This window comes from Gymnoscopelus braueri (assembly GCF_963280865.1).
Source record: "Gymnoscopelus braueri genome assembly, chromosome: 8".
Classification (NCBI taxonomy): domain Eukaryota; kingdom Metazoa; phylum Chordata; class Actinopteri; order Myctophiformes; family Myctophidae; genus Gymnoscopelus; species Gymnoscopelus braueri.
Genome location: NC_137609.1, coordinates 12,658,143 through 12,682,888, shown reverse-complemented (window position 1 = coordinate 12,682,888; position 24,746 = coordinate 12,658,143). Strand labels below are relative to the sequence as shown.

The 24,746-nt window shown below is 42.0% G+C and overlaps 2 protein-coding genes across 3 annotated transcripts; one reads left to right on the top strand and one right to left on the bottom strand.

Moving 5' to 3' along the window:
• Window positions 1-4,209: 4,209 nt before the first annotated feature.
• Window positions 4,210-14,222, top strand: nle1 (notchless homolog 1). Of its 2 annotated transcripts, none has more exons than XM_080435203.1 (13): window positions 4,210-4,332; window positions 5,445-5,587; window positions 6,161-6,381; window positions 6,494-6,573; window positions 6,835-6,911; window positions 7,326-7,423; window positions 7,880-8,072; window positions 8,169-8,304; window positions 8,457-8,503; window positions 8,624-8,826; window positions 9,207-9,366; window positions 12,258-12,328; window positions 12,578-14,222. In XM_080435203.1, the coding sequence occupies exons 2-13, from the start codon at window positions 5,450-5,452 to the stop codon at window positions 12,588-12,590; spliced, it is 1,437 nt and encodes a 478-aa protein (XP_080291329.1). In that variant the 5' UTR covers window positions 4,210-4,332; window positions 5,445-5,449; the 3' UTR covers window positions 12,591-14,222. The 2 variants fall into 2 exon arrangements, with proteins under 2 accessions (XP_080291329.1, XP_080291330.1); XM_080435204.1 differs by having other exon boundaries at window positions 4,244-4,332; window positions 5,450-5,587.
• Window positions 14,223-14,620: 398 nt separating this feature from the next.
• Window positions 14,621-22,376, bottom strand: slc25a1a (solute carrier family 25 member 1a). The gene is made up of 9 exons (XM_080435193.1): window positions 22,051-22,376; window positions 21,294-21,401; window positions 20,804-20,903; window positions 19,865-20,003; window positions 18,982-19,066; window positions 18,418-18,522; window positions 18,105-18,220; window positions 17,926-17,999; window positions 14,621-17,772 (listed from the first exon to the last, which is right to left on the bottom strand). The coding sequence occupies exons 1-9, from the start codon at window positions 22,289-22,291 to the stop codon at window positions 17,658-17,660; spliced, it is 1,083 nt and encodes a 360-aa protein (XP_080291319.1). The 5' UTR covers window positions 22,292-22,376; the 3' UTR covers window positions 14,621-17,657.
• Between the last annotated feature and the right edge of the window lie 2,370 nt (window positions 22,377-24,746).

Here is a 24,746-nt window from a genome sequence, read left to right as displayed (position 1 = left end):
CTGGTACTGAGTCTGGTCTGGTGGTCTTGGATCTGGTCTTCACTGGTACTGAGTCTGGACTGGATGCTCTGGACCTGGTCTTCACTGGTACTGAGTCTGGTCTGGTGGTCTTGGATCTGGCCTTCACTGGTACTGAGTCTGGTCTGGATGCTCTGGACCTGGTCTTCACTGGTACCGAGTCTGGACTGGATGCTCTGGACCTGGTCTTCACTGGTACCGAGTCTGGACTGGATGCTCTGGACCTGGTCTTCACTGGTACCGAGTCTGGACTGGATGCTCTGGACCTGGTCTTCACTGGTACCGAGTCTGGACTGGATGCTCTGGACCTGGTCTTCACTGGTACTGAGTCTGGACTGGATGCTCTGGACCTGGTCTTCACTGGTACTGAGTCTGGACTGGATGCTCTGGACCTGGTCTTCGCTGGTACTGAGTCTGGTCTGGATGCTCTGGACCTGGTCTTCACTGGTACTGAGTCTGGACTGGATGCTCTGGACCTGGTCTTCACTGGTACCGAGTCTGGACTGGATTCTCTGGACCTGGTCTTCACTGGTACTGAGTCTGGACTGGAGCTGTTTGACCTGGGTCTCGGAGGCAGTCAATTGGGCAGCCATAACTGAATCTTGGATCTGGCCTTCACTGGTACTGAGTCTGGTCTGGTGGTCTTGGATCTGGTCTTCACTGGTACTGAGTCTGGACTGGATGCTCTGGACCTGGTCTTCACTGGTACTGAGTCTGGTCTGGTGGTCTTGGATCTGGCCTTCACTGGTACTGAGTCTGGTCTGGATGCTCTGGACCTGGTCTTCACTGGTACCGAGTCTGGACTGGATGCTCTGGACCTGGTCTTCACTGGTACCGAGTCTGGACTGGATGCTCTGGACCTGGTCTTCACTGGTACCGAGTCTGGACTGGATGCTCTGGACCTGGTCTTCACTGGTACCGAGTCTGGACTGGATGCTCTGGACCTGGTCTTCACTGGTACTGAGTCTGGACTGGATGCTCTGGACCTGGTCTTCACTGGTACTGAGTCTGGACTGGATGCTCTGGACCTGGTCTTCGCTGGTACTGAGTCTGGTCTGGATGCTCTGGACCTGGTCTTCACTGGTACTGAGTCTGGACTGGATGCTCTGGACCTGGTCTTCACTGGTACCGAGTCTGGACTGGATTCTCTGGACCTGGTCTTCACTGGTACTGAGTCTGGACTGGAGCTGTTTGACCTGGGTCTCGGAGGCAGTCAATTGGGCAGCCATAACTGAAAGATATCACAGAGAAACACAAGTTAAACTATGAAACATTTTAAACACATTTCATCCTGTACCTTTACAACTTCTTCAAAGCAGATTTAGAATATCCTAACCTGCAGGGCCGGATACAGAAATTATTAACTGGGGGGGCATTAATAAATGCTGGGGGGGTGCGGCTTCCTCGGCGCTGCGCGATTTTTTTTTGGGAGGGCCCCAAACCCCCCAAATGCGTAGGAAAATATGCATTTTGGCACAGTTAGACCTATAAAACATTTTTTTCCAGTTTTTTCGGCTGTTTGTGTATTACTGCTTCCTATTGTTCTTTTGGGCTTGTTTTCCTAGACTTCTTTCTCTCGCAATATCTGGCAACACTGCCCATGGAAAATCAGGGCAGAGGATTATTTGAATTGTGCAATGATACATGATGGAATATGATTAAGGATTATTTTGATTATGGTAAGCTCACATTTCATATCATGACATAAATGTAACTTTCAAAAAAAATTGGGGGGGGGCAGTCAGGGCATTTGGGGGGGCATTGCCCCCCCTTGCCCATGCCTAGATCCGGCCCTGCTAACCTGCCACTGAGATCTTCAGCTCATTGGATTCTTCCTCGCTGGCTGCCATCCTGGTCTCCATGGTCCTGATCTTCTCTTGCTGTACCACCACCATGTCTCTCACCGCCATCAGAGCTGCCCAGAGGTCAGGTCGTGAGAGGGTTCCTGCTTCAACACCGCTCTCTCTCTCTTTGACCGGTCCATTCTGTCCCTGAGCCCCGGCCTCAGACAGACAGAACAGTAAAACAAGCAAAGCCTCACAACCCTTCATCCTGAAAGCGAGTCACTAAGGCTCCCTCGCAGCCGCCTTTTATCCTCTCCCACCTCCTACAGGATCACTGGACACGTGATTGTACCCAGTGGAAAGTTAGGGTACAAACTGGACACTAAATAAAGTCAAGGACCATCTGAGAACTCCAACATGTGGCATGGTAAGAGCTGCCAACGTGGAATGTCCTGACTCTCAAAAGAGCGAGTGTGAATATATTTGATGTAATCAGCTGTTGTTATTTAAAAAAAAGTGGCAAGGTTGTTTTTCTGGTGTGAGTTTAGAGTGTGCCTTAGATGTTCAGATAAATGAAATGATCACTTAAACATAGAATGATATTTATTCTACAGACATATTTATGCATTTATTTTCATGCACGTGTTCTCTGTCAACATGTGTTTGTGTCAAGTCCAGCATTTATCATTTAGATCTAAGAACAAAGCATGTCAGACAATGTAAAAGGTGCATGTGATGGCTGACTCAGCAGCCACACATAGAGACTATAATGTATGGTAACTCTTCCTTTTGGTTTATATATTTAGTGTGTTTATTTTAAGTTGGACATTATTAACAAGTTGAAATGACATAATTTATTGTTTTTCTATGAGTTTATTTGCATTTGATTTTACTGAGTTTTGTTTGAGTTACCAGTTCTGTGGGAGGTTGCTGACGGACATACATGGACATGATGGGCTGGCAGCTGCTCCAGATCTACAGCTAATCTGGAGAAATTGGACTACACCACAGTCCCTCTGTACCATGGGGTGGGGCAGGGGTTTTGAGTGTGTGTGTTTCAATGGTAGTCTTTGTCTTTTCCCCCTTTTTTGTTAACAGTGGTCTGACCCGTCTCACCCACCTCCTGTGTCAATTTGGTTAGTTCAGTTTTCAGTTGTGTTGTTCAGTCCTGTTTTTCCTGTTTATTTATTTAGTTTTGATTTGTTTATTTTGAGCACCTTTATTGTTATTTGTTAAATCATTATTTTGAAATGAAACACAAAAAGAAAAATAAATACAAAAAAATGACAATTATTTTAAACCAACAACCCAGTTTCCCTGTGTCTCTCCTTCCGACCAACTCGGTCCCTGACAGTGCATTTTGTTCAACTTAAAATTGTACTAATGTCTGTCAGTCTGTGTCAGATCTTTTCAAACTCTTCTTATGCATCAACTCAAGTATAGAATGGTCTTCATCAAGCCTGCCTCAAAGCCCCTCAAATTGGCCTTCTGCCCTTCAAAGAATGATCTGTCCTCATTTGCCCTGATCTGCCCTGTGCAGTCTCCCCCCCCACACACAGTGCCAGCTGATTGTACAGTTTTCTGCTCTGCCTCTCTCCTGTCAATACAGTTTTTAAACTCAATTTCCTGTGATATTATGAATCTTTAACTCCTTCTGACTCCTCAGCTCTGTCTTACAATGAGTCCAGTGACTATGATTAGTCCAGATCAATGAGTCCAGTGACTATGATTAGTCCAGATCAATGAGTCCAGTGACTATGATTAGTCCAGATCAATGAGTCCAGTGACTAGGATTAGTCCAGATCAATGAGTACAGTGACTATGATTAGTCAAGATCAATTGAGTCCAGTGACTATGATTAGTCCAGATCAATGAGTCCAGTGACTATGATTAGTCCAGATCAGAGCATGTATGAACTGTTGACTTTTATACAAATATTGGTTGTTTGAAGAAAAAAAACACAAAACTTTTTAAAAATATAATATATATATGAATGCATTATTTCTGTGGACTTAAAACAATCTTTTCATTTGATTGCCCTTCTACCCTATAATGTGTCTGTCTGTCTGTCTGTCTGTCTGTCTGTCTGTCTCCGTCTGTCTGTCTGTCTGTCTGTCTGTCATATGGATGATATGAGTTATATCCAGGAGGATCCGATCCACATAGATATATGAGGATGATGGATCCATCATAGAGTTAAAAATAAGGGATCCACCCTTATTTTTAACTCTATGGATCCACCCCAAAAATTGTCTCACTCTAGTGACGTTCAAACTAAACGGTGACGTATATATCTCGCGCAGAGACTACACACAGAGCAAAGAGCCTCTTAGGAGAAGATGAACAGGAAAAAATTGACAAATCCACTGGAGTTTGCCAGGCAACTTTCCCATGATTCATTGCGCGATCATAGCAGTTCCGTGCTGTATGTTGGGTTCTCTTAGAATTGAAGGCTCTTGGACAGTGGATGCTGCACACGTGTGTGAAGCGTTATAGTTGTCATACTAACAGCAGCTGAAACAACCTAAAGGTAATCAAAGCTTTGACTTGTTGGATTCACATAAATAATTACATCGGATAAAGGACGATTAAGTTACGCTTCAATAGGTCAACGTGTGACGTTTAACGGCGTGAGGAAAGGAAACGCATTGGTTCAGATGGCTAGCAGAGATGCTACATGGGCTTTATGGGGTTTCATGAAAAGCTGTCTTTCTGCCTTAAAAACGTCAGTGGTGAAAAAAGTACTCAATTTCTTTACTTAAATAAAAGTATCAATACTGCAATGTAGAAACTCTTTGTTACTAGTAAAAGTCCGATAATCAAAATTGACTTGAGTAAAAGTACAAAAGTATTGAAATCAAAAACTAACGTTTTCAAATAATTGTTGTTGGTAAAAGTACAATATTTGTCTCTGAAATGTAGTGGAGTAGAAGTAAAAGTACTGAAAATTGGAAATACTCCTGTAAAGTAAAAAATACCTCAAAACTGTACTTAAGTACAGTACTTGAGTAAATGTACTTAGTTACTTTACACCACTGGAGTATGGTATTCTCTACATTTGGGCATTGGTACCCTATTGTAACATTAAGATTGATGTGCTGTAGCCTTGGATCAAGACTATCATAGATGTATTTTATCGAGTCTGACTTTTACTTTTCATAGATATGCAAATGCAGGCTCGATAAAATACATCTACTGTATGATAGTCTTGATCCAAGGCTAGATGTGTTGATGGAGTTTTTGGTTGGGATTTTGGGGAAAACTTATAACGTTAACTAGCATTTTTGTAAACTTCTTCTATGAAACAAAGGGGTAGCCTTGGATCAAAACTATCATTGATGTATTTTATGAGTCTGACACATGTGCAAATGTCAGACTCATAAAATTCATCTATGATTGTCTTGATCCAAGGATAGAAAAAAAGGGGCATTGTGTGTTTTTGGTACCTTGAGAGGCATTTGTCACATGCACTTACTTAGGCGACTTTGACTTGACTTGAGCAATTTTATTAAACTTCCAGGGTCAAAATCAATGCAATAAACACACTTCTGATGTAGATTTAGCATAAATGACACTCAGTAAAGTATTTTGCTCATGTGACTGACTGTACATGGTGAACAAAACCGATTGTGATTCTGACAGAGAAGATGACGAGTGGGGACGTGGAGAGGCTCTTAATCCAGTTCCAGGATGAAAGTGGGGAGGTGCTCGGCACACCTTTTGATGTTCCCCTGGACATCACCCCTGACAAACTGCAGCTGGTCTGCAATGCACTTTTACAGAAGGTAAGAGAAGTACTAGGGTCGTCATATGAGCTATTGCTGCATTTTTTTTTGCATGCGTGGCGCGAAAAACTCTAAATCCCTTTAAATTAAGTTTCTACCTGTACACTACTACAGGTACAGTAACTATGGCTGGACATAAATGTTTCCACTGTGGTTTAAAATAAACTCTACCTTTTTAAGGGAAGGAATGATCAAAATACTGAAAATGTCATTCTGCAGAATGTACAGAAATAAGTTTTATGCCAGTGTTTCTCAAGCAGTAAGTCATGGCCAATAAGTGTTTTGTAAGATATTGAGACAGGGTTGTGGACATAATAGGATAAGTTGAATAGAGGAATACTACAATGTCTTGTGCCAGTGGTTTTCTGTGCCCAAGGCACACAAATGGGCAAGTCCAAATCTCAAGGCACACGTGCCTTCATAGCGAAAATAGCCGATCTCCAAACTCCCAACACACCCTCTTAGAACTGTGAATGCCCTGTTTTGGCCCTATTATATGTGGAAAATAATAATTAACAAAAAAGGACATAACAAATGGCTCAAATGGTTAAACAACTTCCTTATCTATTGCAGGAAGAGCCAGTGCCTCTGGCGTTCTTTGCCCGCGGTGAGGCAGAGGTTGTGTCCGATCTAGCGACATGTGTGAAGGCTCTGGGGATTGAAACGGAGCAGGTGCTGCCAGTGGTGTACCAGCCCCAGGCGGTGTTCAGGGTCCGGGCCGTGGCGAGGTGTACCAGCTCGCTACAGGGCCACACAGAGGCTGTCATATCAACTGCCTTCAGTCCGACGGGAAAGTAAGCTTCTCTCAGAAAATGCACCCATCATCATCCTATCATCATGCACATAGCATTCTGTCTCTCTGATCACAGGTGACCACGCTGATGTCATTGTCCTCATTTGTTTCAGGTACTTGGCCAGTGGTTCTGGTGACACTACTGTGCGTTTCTGGGACTTGATGACAGAGACGCCTCACCACACGGCTAGAGGTCTACACATTTCTATTTTGTTGTTTTTTAACCTGAAACGTCCACATTCCAGTGTGATTTACTAAATATATTCTATAAAGTTCAAGTTATAGTGGGGGGTGGGGGGCTGGTGCTGAAACCCGAACATGCTGATCATTGTCAGCTCAATTGTCAGCTCAATAACCCTGGCAAGCTGATAATGCAGCGTTTGTGTGAAAAATGCGAAACAGCGCACATTTTGTGTAACGCTTACCATTGTGGCTATACGTTCTTCTGCTTCAGGCCACACCCACTGGGTTCTGTCCATTTCCTGGTCACCTGACGGCAAGAAGCTGGCCTCAGGGTGCAAGAACAGTCAGGTGTGTTTTGCACATACTGTACACGCAACACACATACACCAATTTTTATAATCTTCTATTGTCTGATTCTATTCTCATATTTATCCTGTTTAGCCAAATTAAAACCTAAACTGTTAAGGCGGTTACACACCGGCGAATATGCGAATATACGCAAAATTCGGACTCGTTCCGAATAATTAAAAGACGCTTTTTTCGCTCCGCGAAACTGGTGTGGAAGCTTGCATTGACTTTATAAGGTTTTTTTAAAAAAAAATATTATTCGCATGAAAAAAATCGCCCCCGGTGTCTAAGGACCATTAGGGTCCTTAACCAACTTAGTGAGGCAGTAGGTTCAAAATCATGCATTAAATAAAAACCTTTAAAATGTCTACATCTGTGTTGCTGTAATACTGTTATGTGTGGCTGTGTGTGTAGATCTGTGTGTGGGATCCAGTGACAGGACAGCAGATAGGGAAGACTCTGACAGGACACACCAAATGGATCACCTGGCTCAGCTGGGAACCTCTACATCTGTAAGACTCTTACTCCTTACACCTGCATTACACTTGGTTGGGTGTCGTGTTGCGCACTGAACATAGCCAATCTACAATCTCATAACACGCAAGCGACCATCTTAAATCCATATATTGAACTCAAACTGTGATTTATACGTCTGTCTGACCTGTTATTGCCTCATCCTCGCAGCCCACAGAGTGCGTGCTCGTGCATGCAGTGAAAGGACATACAATGAAAGACACCCTAAAAAGGGATATACTGTATATAATGTAGTAGTAAATTTTATTTCGGTCCATTTAAAAGAGCAAATATACATAATGTACATGCAGTTAAGTCCACTAATGCTAGTGGCACCGAAAAGGTGTAGGCTGAAGCCGAGACTTATTTTTTTTACCATTTTTGAAAAAAACTAAGGTTTAAAAATAGAAATTGTAGTAACACATTCATGCGTTTGTCTGAACCATTCCCCTCAGGAACTCAGAGTGCCGCTACCTGGCCAGCAGCTCTAAGGACGGATCTGTCCGTATTTGGGACACGGTGTTGGGCCGATATGAGAAGATCCTGACGGGACACACCCAGTCTGTCACCTGTGTGAAGTGGGGAGGCGATGGACTCCTCTACACCGCCTCCCAGGACCGGACCATCAAAGTGTGGAGAGCCAAAGATGTAAGAGTGTGTGTGTTGCGTGCATGCGCACTTATGATATCCGTCTTACTACAGAGTCCTCATGCTCACTTTATTTCTCTATTTGTGTGTGTGTAGGGGGTCCAGTGTAGGACTCTTCAGGGACACGCTCACTGGGTCAACACCCTGGCTCTCAGCACAGACTATGTCCTCCGCACCGGAGCCTTCGAACCGGCCACAGCCACTATCAACCCCCAGGATGTCACTGGGTCATGTGAGTGATACTGTATAATAAATTTGAACACAATCCATATTTGGATTGTCTCAGTTTGAATAAAGTTACAATTGTCATTCAGTGTGACAGAATGATTCAGATATTCTTTGTGAGTATTGTGTTTACAAGCCTTTTCTTTTTCTTTCTTGCAGTGGAAGAAGTGAAGGACAAAGCCTTAGAGAGATACAACAAAGTTAGGGTAAGTGTGGTTTATTCTGCTCATTGTGTGCGTGTGTTTCTATGATTTTGCGCTCCGTTCATGTTAAAACTGAAGATACAAAAGGAATACAAAGAGGGGTGTGTTTGTTACGGTCGGCAGGGTTCAGCCCCAGAGCGTTTGGTGTCCGGCTCTGATGATTTCACCATGTTCCTGTGGAACCCTGCTGAGGACAAGAAGCCGCTGGCCAGGATGACCGGCCACATGGCTCTGGTCAACGAAGTGCTCTTCTCCCCAGACACCCGGCTTGTAGCCTCTGCCTCCTTCGACAAGTCCATCAAGATCTGGGATGGACGGACCGGAAAGTAATATAACATCATAATACTACAACAAACAAACAAGAATTGCTAGTGAAACTAAACCCAAAAACTTGAGAATAGCATTATACAAATTTAAGTATAATATAAAGAAATGTACTGTATATATTCTATAGATTTATTTTATTTTTTGTTGTGTAGTATTGCTGTTATCCTGATGATGGTGCTCTATCCTTAATTTTGTCAGTTTTTTTGTTGTGTTTGCCTGACTTTTTCTAAGATTGTTACAAAATATGTTCGATCATAGAACACTGACTTTATGTGAAGCGTGTTTACCCTTTTTTTTCATAGTGCACGTTTGAGTTCATTTGATTCATTAAACTCGTCAGACATCATATTTTAATCATCAGTCATTATTATACTTTCAGGTACCTGTTATCCCTGCGAGGTCATGTGGCAGCTGTTTACCAGGTGGCGTGGGCGGCAGATAGTCGGCTGCTGGTCAGCGGCAGCAGTGACAGCACACTGAAGGTTTGGGACGTCAAGACTGGCAAGCTCAACATGGATTTACCAGGCCATGCTGATGAGGTGAGGGCAGTGTTGCCATGTCTGCTTGTTATAAGCGACTGTGGGCTTGTTTTTCTGAAAAGTTGCTTGTAAATATTGGTTGCGTTCTTTTGGGCTTGTTTCTAAAGTGTACTTGCTTATTTAGGCTTGCTTCCATTTAAAAATATATATATTTTAACCAGTGGTTCTCAACTATTTTCATGAAAATGTTTTGTGCCAGGGAGCATTTGTGTTGTTAGAATGTTTCTAAAACATTCCAAATATTCCAAGAGTGTTTGAAAAAGCTTACAACGCGTCGCATCGCAACGCGTTGTGAGCTTGTAGATCTGCTATTTTCAAATAGCCGGTATAGGTTTAAAGTGCTCATGTGGCCTAAGTTGCTTCTTTTGGGCTTGTTTTCCTAGACCTGGTTGCTTATTTCTCTCACAGAATCTGGTAACACTGGGTGAGGGTCGCATCATAGTGTGCTGTTAGACTGGATAGAACAGCACCTTCATTTGTGGTATCAGATTCGGCATAAGAAAACGACAAAGCATGAAAGTATATAAGAGTAAAGACACACCTGACAGGTACACAGTTCAGTGTAAAGCCACTCCGATCTCTTAGCTTTTATGCAGTGGTCTGCTGGGATAGAAAGGATATTATTGGTGTATCCCCTGACCCTTTTATATTATACTGAACTATCCATAAACAAAACCCTGCATATTATACTGCAGTACGAGTAGAGATGTACCAATATAATATTTTTCCTTCCCCATACCGATTCCGATACCCACAACTTGCATATCGGTCCATACCGAGAACCGATCCTATACCAGTGTGTAATAAAAATAAACATCTAGGACAATGGCTCTCAAAGTGGGATCCAGGGACTCTTGAGTTCCTTGAAGGGGTTCCAAATGTACCCTTACAGGTCTGTAACTCAGATAGTGTACAAATGGAACCAATTAGACCCTTACGGCGTCCATTTAGTTCCATTTGTACAATGGGGGTCCTTGAAATTAAAAAGTTTGAGAACCACTGATCTAGGAATAAATAAGAATTCCATTAATAATGGTTAAAGTGCAGCTACAAGTTAGTAAAAATAATGTAAATAATACAGTAAGAGTATAAAACAGTAGTGCAACATCAACTGAAGCATTCAAAATACAAAATAATTGATGACTGTAAATGACATCATGTGATAAATTACATGGTATTGGACATGGTATACCGATACCAGTATTTTAGGCAGTATCTGCAACTTTTCTGATACTGGTATCGGAACAACTGTCTCTAAGTATAAGTGTCATCCTCTGCACAGGTCTTTTTAAAGGCCTGGGGATCATACCAGCATATCTTACATTCAGTACTCTGCCTTTATTTGCCCTGGGTGAGGGTAGGGATGAAAGGTTTGTACGGATTGGTCACCTGCTGTATATTCCCTGGGGGGTTATATGGCAACTGACCAATTAGCACAGCTAACTTGTCACAGCATGCTGAACAGTGGAGTTATCTGGGCAGGTTAACCCCTCTATACCAGGCTGGTATAGAGGGAAATCATGGGTAAAACATTTATATATTGTTTTGTTATGTAAACACAGGGCAAAATTACATACTATGCCTTAAATAAAATGTAAAATATTAATAATGATTAGGTTATTAATAATAATACCAGTAGTGCAGATAATGAGCTTAATTTCTACAGCACTTGTTTACTACAAGAACACAATGCAGATCTTGGGTGTGGCTGGTGGCCAAAAAAGGCTGTCTAGATGTCAGGGGTCTGTTTTGTATGTCAAGGAGGGATTATCTTAAATGTCAAAGATCATGGCCATGTTTCCTTTTCACATCAACAAAATCTAAAGCCACCGAATTACACCCTATCAATACTTCTGGTTGGATAGCAGTTATTAGTCTGTTATGAGCAGTAATTGCTCTAAACACTGAAGAGCAGAATTAGTGTCAGGGTTTATGTTAAAAAGGCTAATAATCCTTGGCTAATAAGCCTTATATGCTCTAATACATTATTATTGCCCTCTGTAGCATATATTAAAAACACCTTAAATATTGTATTTATTTTAGAAATAGTTCATCATTTACTCAAGGGGGACAACGCCAGGCCTATCGCAAGTTGAGGATGTAATTTGTCCATGTGTGGTCCAGCCCTATGGACTGTATTGAATGCATGTGCTAATAAAAATGTATTATATTGTTTTGATGCTCATACCTTAGGAAGTATTAAGTTGTTTTGTATTAGCACATGCATTCCATTTATTCCATAAGGCTGGACCACACATGGACACAAATTACATCATCAACCTGCAACGGGTGTTGTCCCCCTTGAGTAAAAGATGAACTATTTCTAAAATATTTGCAGTGTTTTTAGGGATCCTTTAAAGAAGCTCTCCTTGAACTCCTTCCCAACCCCTGGTCCTTGGAACCCCTGGTAATGCTGGACATTAATTGCATTCACCTGGTGTACTCTTAATTCTATATACAGTACCTAATCAGGGACTAGTCAGATCTGGTAGGATGGAATATCAGTGAGGGGAGACAGGTGTGTGTGTGGGTGTTGTACACTCTGATGTGCCTCTGAGGATCCCAATCCCATCAGTGACATCACCACTACTAGCTTGATAGTCTGTCACTATTGCTGTATTGTGGATGATGTTCTTTTGTGTGTGTGTGTGTATGTCCGTAACAGTCCTGTATTGTCCTTTTAAAGTGCTCAATGACCTGAAAAGCTCAGGTAGATCAGTCAAGATGAGTTTTTTTTAATGTGTTTTGTTTTTCCTTGGTTGCGCGTGTCGCAAAACAAAATGCTTGCTCAGGGTGGGACAATGTCGTGTCTCTGCTCTATATATAAAGTATCCTGAGACAACTTGTTGTGATTTGGCACTTTAATACAAGTGTGCGTGTGTGTTTCCCAGGTGTTTGCTGTGGACTGGAGTCCTGATGGGCAGAGAGTTGCCAGTGGAGGGAAAGACAAGTGTCTAAGAATGTGAGTCTGCAGCATGTCTCTGCTACCGAATCAGGCAGTACAATTACATAGGGGAGAGTATAATATACTGGGTAATTTAATGACGAAATTGAATTGTCTTGATTTTTTTTTGTTATTGAACGATGTTTGACAGTTGCTTGTAAATTGAGCACATGCTATTTTTGTCTGCACATGTATCATTTATTTAATTTACATTTAAACAATTATGTATTTGCCTGTCACACTGAATCTGTGTTGTGTACTTTCCAGATGGAGGAGGTAGCCACACCATCTCTCATTGTGGCCGAGCAAGTGATTGACCACCCAGAATCCAATCACAAGCGTTTCTTTCAACCCCCTGCTGTCTCCTATAAAGGAAGCTAGAGGAGGCGAGGATAAACCTAATGCCGCATTTGGCTTAATTGCTCAGTTCCCCCACAAGGGTATTTTGTAAAGTGACTCTAGTCATGGAATGAGTGCAGATGCAAACGGCTGCTCCAGGTTTCCATAGACCAAGACCAGATGGGAGTAATGCCAAACTTTATGCTCTAAGGGGCTGAGCTGAACAGGAATGTTAAAAGACTGTTTTTGCATTCATAGCAATGCAAATGTTAAAACATGCAAATGTTAAAACATAACAAGTTTGATGGTGAGCATCTATCTATTTAATAAGATTAACATTAGCGTGAGTGGATTAACACTCGCAATGACGTCACTCAATCTGACGTCACTCAACCCCTCACACCACCCCTAGTAATGGTAATGACTAGGGGTGGTGTGAGGGATTGAGTGACGTCACCCCTAGTCATTACCATTACTATATTGACTGACATCTGGCTTATGTGAAAACATCAAGGAAAGGAGGAAATTGATGGAAGTCTTAACACATTGGGTGCCAGAGGTTTATTAAAATATTATACTTTGAGTGCCAGGACTTTTTAAACATTTTGAACCTTTTTCAAGTAGTCACAAAATATTTTCAGTGATCACCGTCCTCACGGTGATCCCCTCATTACACACATACAGGTCTCGTACAATTGGGGGGAAAAAATTTAAAACATTCGGAAATCCATTCCATAGTTGCAGCCAGTTGAAAATAGTTAAATTAACATTGTAAAAAAAAAAAGTGCACAGGAGCCGAGATACAGGTTTTTGAAGTCATAAGTTAACCAGGAGGTGGATTGGAGTCTAAATCTTGTAGGAGTGATATTTCCTGTTGCTGTGAAGGAAAAAAAAAAACCGTATATATACGGTTTTGGCACCCAATGTGTTAAGAGAGTTGAAAGGAGACCTGAACAATAAAATAAAATTCTAGCAGATGAGTGGAAAACTAACCTAATTAGTTAACCAATTTCAACCTGGTGTCACTGTTTTGGGCATGTCGTAATAGACAAATGCCCCCAAAAAAAGAATGAAAATACCAGATCTACAAGCTCACAACGCATTGCATTGCGATGTCTAGCAAGTTTGTAGATCGGCTGTTTTTGCTATTCGTCATGCGACGAAGTATATAGGGCTTAAGTGGTTAAGTCTTACCAGGTGTGCTACTGTATGTAGGTGACAGGAAGAACTAGGCCAGACAACAGGTGGGAGAGGTTAAATACATGGTCAGTGATGTTAATGCTGATGACAAACCCATCTAATCTGTTCGACCGGTCAGTGAAGCCCCAGCCTTTTGTAGAGAGGATATTTTCTCTGCACGTTACCCACACACTTAGAGTGTCATTTATCGTAGTATGGCGGAGGTGCTCAAAATATTTTATACAGATGGTGTTTTTTTTATTGCACCAGCGTACAACAAAGTATAAATCATGTTCAGCTTTGTTCCTGACAAGGGAGGGGGACACTAGATCTGACTACTGTTGGTAGCAATTCCCTCCATTGAGATACAATAAAGTTTTACCGCCTCCTTGTTTTCAGCATTCTTCTACCAACTTTGTTTGTTATGCACATGTTAATGTAATGTTGGTTGTGAAATAACAGCCATAATAGTGGTTTACATTTGGCCACAAGTAACCACTATGCGGCTCATACTTCTGGGTCCTGGATCCATGATCTCAGGCTCATTCACATAAAACGGGTACCCTTTTGAGTATATATTTTTTATGGCTGTGACGAGATTAACCTTGACCCCTTTTGCACAAGCCTGAAATGTGGCAACCACTATACACACACGCATGCCTGCAGCCTTTACTAAACAGGTGCTGGGTCTTGGATTTAACAGCACACAGAGTCATTCATAAACAACACAGACACAGATTTGGCTTGCTAACCACATGTTTATTAGGTCAATAAACTGATGGCTACATAAATATGCAAATATGCTCACAGAGGCTTCTAAACCTGGTCGCATAGAAAAAGTAATCTGTAGAGCACTGAGCTGAGATTGGTTTGACTTGTATGTTTTGTTTAAAGTGTGGTTTTGTTTTAAACATGCCAGCAAAAGTTACTTTATTTTCAATTGAAACATGGATGCACATGGATTGTAGACTGTGTGGATAATGCCAGCAAAAACTGGCATCTCCTGACCCGTGTATAATCACGCCATACCTGACGGCATGACCATGTAGACATGCAGTCAACCTTTTTATAAAAGCAATGCATAAGTACAATAAATTAAAACAATATAAAACAATGTATTTAGCTTATACAGAAGAGACAACATGGTGGATAAATATAACAAATGTTTACAACTATGAAGGATGATAGATTTGAAATGGTGTTTGACATGGATAAGTTAAGGACTCCTGTTCAAGGCTGTGCAATGCATGTAGCAGGCTGACCCAACGCCAATAGCTTTTCAGATTGTTGAGACGCTATTGAGCCCCTGCTATGTGCGACGAAGAATTTGCTTATATAGTTCTGGCATCGTTCAACGATAAACACTACATGGAACGTGGGTTTCGTTTTTTTTCCACTGTTAAAAGCCCACAGTAGTGACAACTAGCCAGAGCACATAGTCAAGGTTCGATTAGCTTGGGGGGTATGGAGGGAAATCCATGCCTCTGCTTTTGATATCCCATTCCCATTCATTTTTATGGCTGCGTGGCAATATATTTGTGTCTTGTCAATTACATGCATTTCCTTTGCATTGTGAGCTTGTAGATCTATTTTCCCTATTTGCTTAAATGGTTAAGATAGAAAATGCCATTTTTTTTACAAGTTAAACCCTGCATTGAGCCTCAACAGTAGTTTTGATTCACTTGAGAACAGCAGGTTAGCCAAAAAGATACTTATTTTTAGACATAAGATGCACATTTTAAATTTGTAATATCAGCCATCCCTTCAAATACTGCAAGCATGAAAGGACATCAACAAACACTGTCAGATAGTCTGGATAGTTAGTAACCTTGAATTCATTTGGCCACACTAAATTTTGTAAATTCAAAGTATAAACCTCAATAAAGCTTTACACCTTTCATAGTCTTGAAAATAAGACAGGTTCAAAGTGTGTATGACATTTTGTAATGTTCTCACATCTCTAACTCGCCTGTGTGGCAACACTGTGCTATGTAAATTCTTATGGATGGAATTTGGATTTAGAGTTGCCTTTGATATGCACAACAGCAAACTGAAGGACCAGGCTCCCTTCAGCAATGATACTTATTCAGGGCAGGTGGTAACATGTTACATGTATAAATAACAAAATGGAATTCAGTGGTATAGATTTATGTACCAGAAAGGTCAGTGCATGCTTTTCTGTCGGGTGTAGGGTTGAATTGAAAATCTGAACACACTAGGACCTTGAGGTGCATTATTGAATACCACAATAAATGCTACATAGTGAGCTGCATATGGTTACATGCAGCCATATTCTGTTCAGCAACAGTCACAAAACACATGAACAGTCCACCACAAAGACAAAGCCAGGGCCTACTGTATACTGTTCGCACAGTGACAGAAACGTAAGCAATAACAACACTAATATGCGTTTAAGTGCTGTGCAGCTGGGTTTTGAAAGTCACAATTCCAGTCCTGCGGTGTGCTTGTTTTGGTTGAGTGTGCTAACATTTCTGTCACTAGTTTAGTAGAGTAAGTGCTTGGTGAATCAAAAGACACATGTACGGCTTCATCAAAGTACAAATACGTGTTCAGCCATGTACAGTAACAATGGTCATAGCTAGCTAGCTAATGTTGTAACATACTGTACAGGTATATATTCCCTTCTGTGTCAAAACAGTTTCTAGTGATTTCCTGCCCCATTGGGTTAAATCTTGTAATGTTTAAGGATTCCTTGTGTTATAGTCCCTATGATATAACCTAATTACACAAGGATGCCACAGCCGTCAAGTGAACACATTAACTGCTCTATAGATCAAGCGTCAGTCTTCTTTACTCCTAGGGTTAGTTAAAATATCAGATTAGCCCTAATTCAGTCATAATTATGGGAAACAAGCTATGGGCTAACGGGAAATGCTATTGTTCTGGGGCCCGTTTCTAGTTGTTTCACACATGGCCAGAAAATGAGCCAAAAGTGTGTATGGGGGAGTTGCGAGTAAAGGCTAATTTATACTTATAAGTGACAACTGTCTAAACAGCTGTGGGATGAATTATACATTAGCCAGGAGTCGTCATGGACTGTGTGCGAAATCACTCACTACTCCCTATATAGTGAGTTTGCCATTTTGTAGTGCTAACCAAATGTATAGCGAGACTTACTGTATATCCTATATAGTGGACTACAGTGGATTGTATCGCACAATGCACTGTGAAAAGTAGGGCACAACTAATGATCACCAATCAAGCTCTACCTACTACGTTGATTTAGCACGTTATAATTGTGTGACAGCAATGACACAATTAACGGTGACCACTATGAAAGTGTGATTTATTTTATGATTATTTTACCAATGAGCTCACTATAGAATCCTCTACATAGAAGTACCTTTTGTCGGGAGTAGTTGATTATTTTAGACACAGTCAACAGTGAAAGGTAGGATTGTCCCACAAACAAATGCTAATTTTACTTCTAACCCCTAATTATTTTGTAATGTGTCCCCGGTAAGGGCAGTGTCATACAATTTATGGAATATTAACTTCACCCTTTTGTTTCCTGCTGTGTTTTGGTTTGGTTGGTATGTAAAAGCAGGTTATCAATGTTCTGACAGGGACACAGATCATTTTAAAACAGCAACATTGTGCTGCTTCAACATATTGGGTCCTGACTTTGCTCAAGGCACAAATGCTGGTCCCAGTGCGAAAGCAGTTGGAGAAGCCACTACTTTAGTATGTCGGAAAGGAAAAAATAAGGTTAAGGTAAGTAACAGGGTCAAGCTGAATAGAGGTTTGAACCTTGTGATATCAGGCAGCGGGTCTACGTTTTTCTCCATCTTCTCCCTTCGCTCCCTGGTTAGTTAGTCTTCCATGCGTTGTTCAGTAGTTTGACAACCTCTTCATAGATGACAAAGACGATGGCCACATCCAAACACACCCGGCCCAGTCTGGGAACTGTACCTTTATAGAAACTACAAATAGGGCAAAACGTGGTGAATTTTCTTTGCTTGTGTATTTGTTATAGCCATAATTTCTTTGATGCAGTAACATACTAGATATGATAATAGATGAGTAAAAGAGGGACCCAAGCTAGTGTTGGTATCAGGATGGAAAGGGTTACTTACGCCTGCGGTCCTTCATGCTTTAAGATCTGGAAGGCACAGTCCATTGTGTTTTTGTAGCGGTGGGCCTCCAACCCCTACAAAATACAATTATTTATTAAAATACAGTTATAAATGATGGTGACTGTGTATCCGAGTGTCTGTGAATGTCTATGTGGTTGTGTGTGAGTCTCAAGTCTCACCTGCATTCTGGTCTTTACTACATCTAGAGGAGTATTTCCAAAAACACTGGCAGCTCCTGCCGTTGCTCCGAACATCGCTGTGACAATTGGGTGCATCTCTTTCCTATCGTCATCACCTTGAAGACCAAATCATGAGGTTGAACATTTAGATCAAAGCAAAATGAAGATAGATACACAGATAGGGAGGGAAAACCTAAATATAAGACTGATGCGTGTGCGCCAGTTAATAAAGCAACCAAAGAAATTCCACAGTCAACATACTCTTTTTGGAGTTATAAATGATGCCAACAGTGCAACCTGTTGGCCCTCTCACCTTTGTACCAATTACGGAGTGTGTTCATCACATAGAACCGGATGGCCTGATTTGTTCCTTGTTTTAGCACAGTTGCAGTAAGACCCTGGTAAGTCCCCCGCACGCCTAAAAATAAATACATGAGACATACAGTATAACGATGGACAAATGCCATTGCGTAGGTACATACATGACTAGACCAGTAGTTTGTGAAGCAATAAGCAATATTCTTGTGTCCCACTCCCATCCTAGAATGTTGAAGCAAAATGAAGAACTATGGATGTTTTCAGGATGTAACTGATAACACCTGTTCTGAACATTACAACCTTCGTGAACATCCTGTTTGCCCTGAGAAATGACAAACGATCACAGAAACTGACGTTATAGCTAGCAAACCTACAAAAAAATGTCCAGTCACATAAACATTTGCTTTGCGCCTATTCCTTCCTAATGATGTAAACACTTGACAGGATGCTGACATGGGTTTTCATGTATCCTGGCAACAATAAACTGCTGATACGATACGGTCTAGAGAATGAAATGAGAGCCCGGCCATATCACACTGAGCCAGTGTCTCCATCTCACCTTGTTCTCTGATGATCTCACTGAGTCCATGGAAGAAACCTCTATAACGCGGCCGAAGAGAACACTGATCGTGGATCAACTTCACCTGATGGTATATGTGAGAATGAAGTCAAATCGGAGGAGTTGTATTGCTTCATCATTCCATAGGCAAGGTATAGAGACCACAAGTTTTACAATGTTACATTTAGGGCTGGTGCAACTAACAATTATTTTCACAATAACTTAATCTGTAATTATAACATTAATAGATTATAACATGAATCTATGCAGTGAAATTAGGTAAAGTACAACATTATGGTAAAGGCTCATCACACTGTGAATTGTGAATGAATGTGAGAATGTGTTTACTCAGCAGTCAATAACATAACTTTATATTTTATTATATGGAACAAACAAAGACATTAAGACAAGCATTCACATTTTGGCAAATTTGTAAATACTGTAGCGCGCATTAGAAATGAACAATGATACATCACTAAACCATCAATACATTTTCTGTCGATTGATCAAACGATAATTCGATTAACAATTTCACCTGTAGTCACATTCAACCACAACAGTGGTGAATAGGACAGAAAGGTGCTAGAGAATCTCTCCCGTTCAGTCATATTCAGTGTGGTTGAATGTGAAGTGGTGAAGTAATGTTCAACTCAATCCACCTAGTACAGTGGTTCTCAAAGTGGGGTCCAGGGACCCTCAGGGTTCCTTGCGGGGGTTCCAAATGGACCCTTACAGCTCTGTAACTCTAAGAGTGTACAAATGTGACATGCTACATTTGTATACTCTTTTTGAGTTATGGGGGTCTTTGAACTAGTAAAAACTTGTGAGAAGCACTGACTAGTACATCTCTCTTGTTAACAACAGTGTGTTCACCAAAACCAACCTTTAGTGTCTCCATTGGACAGACTACGATGATGGCCTCAGTTACCCCCGCTCCTAAACCACACAGGAGACTCCGCGTGTTGTCTAGGCGACCGTTGGCATCCCGCATAGGGTTGCTGAGGATCTCAAACGTCCCAAATCTGAGAGGAAGAGCAGGTGTGTGTGTGTGTGTGTGTGTGTGTGTGTGTGTGTGTGTGTGTGTGTGTGTGTGTGTGTGCAACAGCGAGAAAGAGGACACAAGATATAGATATAGTAGATGCTGATATAATAATTATAATTAAAAGCAGGTCTATAGAATAGATTAAGAAATCAATGATTGTTTAATACATTCCTTAACTTTGCGTGTGTGCAGCAAAAAATAAAGAAAAGAAAGGCTCTGAGGGGAGGATTTGCAATGCTGACTACATCTATCCATCTTCATCCGTTAATCCGGAGTTGGGTCGCGGAGTGCTGACTACAGTAACACCCAAATCCATTGCTAATGATTTACAGTATTACACATTATCTAGCAAATTTTACAATGAGCCTGTGTTAGGGAATGAACATTATCTGTGGAAGGCCAGCCTCTCAACCCAACAGTTCAGCTTGGAATGAAATGCAAGAATATATAAACTCATACCACGATGTGTGGCATAATAAAACATTACAGTATGTCTGTAGTGTGGATGTACAGTAAATGGTCTGCATATATATATAGTGACTTTTATCCAAAATCCAAAATGGTGAAATTACTTTCACCATTTCATACACGGACAGTGCAGGCAACCATGCAAGGCACCAACCTGCTCTTAGCTGGCAGGTACTGTAGGGGTACAGCGACTTGCTCAAGTACACTTTGAAACAAAGCCAGGAGGAGCAGGGGATCGAACCAGGAACCTTCCAGTTCCAAGACGGTCTACCTCCTGAGCCACCGCAGCCCCAGTGTTACAGTATGTCTTACCTCACTGCAGACTTGGGGATAGATCCATAGATCATAGAGCTAAGACCTCGATACAGCCCTCTCAGGCCATGGTCCTGCACTGTCAGCTTCACACAGTCACCTGCAGAGATGCATGCACAAATAAATACAGCATACCCTTCCGTGTAAAAACAAGACCTTGAAATGTGAGTTGTCATTGTGATAAGGATAAATAGGAACTTAACGTGTACTACGTTAGTTCCATTGATCCAAGCCAGGGAACACAATCGATTGATTGATCATTAAAATAAACACGCTCTGAAAATGCATGCAGCCCACCCATCTGATCTGACCACTTAACACGGCAGCCATTAGGTCGCCTTCAAGATTTTCAAGTGGGAACCACGTACTGTCTGTCTTGAAGCACCCATCACTTGGCTTCAACACAGATCGGAATTCAGACAGCAGCCAACGAACCACACAGCAGCAGCACACAATAATGCCTGTGTGCTACGCAGCCACAGTGGCCTACCTATTCCTCTGTATCGTGGTGGGTTGGCTCTCCCATCGAGTTGCAGCTGGGTCTTCACATACTCTGTAGGAAAGGTGATGCAAATCTCTATGCCTCCTGCGATGCCTCCTGGAAGACAAGGCAGAAACATAGGGGTTAACCACTGGCTGCAGTATATCTGCAGACTATTCAAACGAGCTTGTTCTTGAATTTTCCATAGAGCACAGGCTGCGATCTGATCACTATGCACACAGTGGCTAGACTTTAGTGTAAGCCAGTGGCTGAATGAATGGTAGACATACTGCATGGATGGATGGATGGATGGGAGCAGCACACACATTCTACATAAGTAGCATACAGTAATAGTAATAGTTATACAAATGACTTGTTTTTGTATGATCTGACAGAACATTACATGACTTGCCACACACACACACACACACACACACACACACACACACACACACACACACACACACACACACACACACACACACACACACACACACACACACACACACACACACACACACACACACACACACACACACACACACGTTTAGGCATGTTGCAGGATGGATGATGCATCGTTTGATAACTCGGTTTTGACCCAGTTATTGTTGATAGCGTAGCGGGGGAGATCAGACTACGCTGGTTGCTAAGAGGCTGAGCAGCAGCAGGGCACTGCCATGTCTAGCCACCCCACTTGACTGACTGGATTGAAACCCTGAAACCTTGAGTCTACATAATATGCAAATGTCCACCACTATAACCTCACCTGCAAGGATAGCCTTGCCAGGGTGTGTTGTTTTCCTCCCTCCGATCGCAGCAGCTGCCAGCGTCCTCCTGGCCCCGTATGCCTGGTAGCTATTCGCTGGGAGGGCGCCCAGCCCCGGACCCAAACATTGGGGTGGGGGTTGCGGGGTAGTAGCCGTGGTCAAGCATCCACCGCGCCTGGCTGCAGCAGAGCTCTCACACGGCCCTTCTCGCACCGAAAACGGCTCCAGCAGCGAGGACATCCTCGGTCAGCGCTCTCTCTCTCTCTCTGGAACGACGGCGGACGGCAGGGATAAACAGCCACACACAGCTCAGCCTGAGCTCCGGACAATGTCTGTCAGATAGACGATCCAGCGGCAGCACAACACGGACAGGATGGTGGACCAATTCAGTGTTGCCATGTTGTGAGAGAGAAACAAGCAACCGGGTATATGAAAACAAAGCCCAAAAGAAGCGAGCCCTTCGCCCTTTGAACACGCGTTGTGTGAGCTTGTAGATCTGCTATTTCCCCCCAAAAATCTTGAAAACAATTTTTACATTTTAACAACACAAATCTTGTAGGGGGTCTCTGGCACAAAATATTTTCAGAAGGTTGGGTCTCTAATACATATTATTTTGGGGTCCTTGACATGAAAATGTTTGAAAACCACTGGATAATTTTTTTTTAGGAAACAAGCCCAAATAAGCAACTACACTTTAGAAACAAGCCCAAAAAAACGCAACCCGCAACTATAACTATTTACAAGCAACTTTACAGAAAACAAGCCCAAAAGTCGCTTATAATAAGCCGACATGGCAACACTGGTACCAATGTGGCGGCAGCGGGAGAATCATGAATATTAGAATTATGGTCAGACGATGCGCCCTGCCATTGGTTCACCCTGATGCCAAACCCCAGACACGTGACGTGAGCGTCCCACTGCGTCCAATGGCGGTGACGATGCTGTTATTGATCCAAGCCCTCGAAGCCCTCATTTGTTGTGAAACCAATGATGAGGTCACGTCGATTGTACCACGCGAGAAATCAACTGAAATCAGGTATAGACTCATTGATTTAGAATCAATTTGTTGTGTAACATAAATGGTCATATTTATACACGACCGAAGCTGGCATTCTGAACCCTTTTCGATTGCATTGGTTCATTTCATTTATGTCTTTCTGTTGTAAACAAGAGAACCTCTGTTGCCTCTGTCAATCACTGTCTCTTTAAATAGATTTCATGCCACTGTCAACACAGAGGCACACACAGGCACACACACACACACACACACACACACACACACACACACACACACACACACACACACACTCACACACACACACACACACACACACACACACAGACACTAAGCCCCTCCTCTCCTCGCCCTGTACAATGGAAGTGGGTCAGTGTTTCATGCCCCCCAGGAGGAGAAACAGTTCAGTCAGAGAGTGAGTGAACAAAACACACAACAATACACAAAACAGTTATTATATTTCTGCAGTCAGTTAATTTTTGTGTGTAGGTGTGTGTATGTGTGTGTGTACGTGTTTGCCATCAAATGATGCCTACATCATTGGTTCTCAAAGTGTGGTCCAAGGACCCCCAGGGGTCCTTGACTGGGTTCCAGGGGGTCCCTGCAGAAAAATGTGTTAACACAGCATCACAATCATTTTAACCACTTTATCCGTTTATATATAGGTTGGCTATTAAAAAATCCTCCTATCTGCTAAATCTGCTATTTTTGAAGATTTTTGGAAATTAATTTTGAATAATCTTTGCAGTTTTTAAACATAAATCTTCTTTTCTGGGGGGTCCCTGGCACAATACATTTTCAGATGTGGGTCCACGGCCAAATACATATCAATTTGGGAGTCCTTGGCACGAAAAAGTTCAAGAACCACTGGCCTACATAACATTAAAGAGGTTCTGCTGCAGCCAGGGGGCAGAGGTTTGTAGCATGCTCTTCCTCCAGATATTCCTCCTCCTCTTCAGTGTCCTATAATACAGAATAGATACTGTCAGCTGAGTCCATGTTATTGTTATAATCTTCATTCTTGTCATCGTCATCATTTGGAACATTTTTATAAACATAATTTTCAGTGTTAGCATCACTGTTGTGTTAACCTTTTCATGAGCAGCATCATTAGTAACAGTATCATCATCGTTATCATTATTGCGCATGTGCTTGTGCATTCATGCATTTTGTATCTGAATTACATTATGCACTTCCACCATACTGCTCTGCACGGCAATACTTCCAGATACAGGTCCAGTAGACACCTAAACCTTGTGAGCACCTCAATGTTAAATGTGCATTTTTTTCCCCCTAAATGTAAGAAAATAAAGAATACAAGAATGCTTTGGGAAAATGTTTTGAAAATAACATGATTTTAACCTGCACAGTATATCATTATCAGACCTAAATTGACTCTTCAAATTCTTGTTTATCCCCAAAATGACTGGCTACCACTGGTTCTGTAGTGAAGCTATGCGAGATTACGGGCAACACCAACTCGTGGCTCCTGAATCGTTGCCCTCCGCACCCTCCTGTCTAGCATCAGGGTCTTGAGCTCTGCAGTGTTGGTAGCTCCACTGTCGCAAGGTATCTTCGTAGGTGGTTACCCTCTTTCCTTTTCTGGCTTTGCCCTGGGTTGACTCCCACAGTGTCAGTTTTCTTGCCACCAGTTCTGGGTTCCGTAGCAATTTGTAGCAT

Bases quoted from the DNA above. Each gene is read 5' to 3' on its own strand.
- nle1 (XM_080435203.1), top strand. From the start codon at position 5,450: ATGACGAGTGGGGACGTGGAGAGGCTCTTAATCCAGTTCCAGGATGAA. The intron at 6,912-7,325 runs GTGTGTTTTGCA...CTGTGTGTGTAG, and splicing joins CAGGGTGCAAGAACAGTCAG to ATCTGTGTGTGGGATCCAGT. The intron at 8,504-8,623 runs GTAAGTGTGGTT...TACGGTCGGCAG, and splicing joins AGAGATACAACAAAGTTAGG to GGTTCAGCCCCAGAGCGTTT.
- slc25a1a (XM_080435193.1), bottom strand. From the start codon at position 22,291: ATGTCCTCGCTGCTGGAGCCGTTTTCGGTGCGAGAAGGGCCGTGTGAG. The intron at 18,221-18,417 runs GTGAGAGGGCCA...TTGGTCTTCAAG, and splicing joins ACTCCGTAATTGGTACAAAG to GTGATGACGATAGGAAAGAG. The intron at 17,773-17,925 runs GTAAGTAACCCT...CCCTATTTGTAG, and splicing joins AAGCATGAAGGACCGCAGGC to TTTCTATAAAGGTACAGTTC.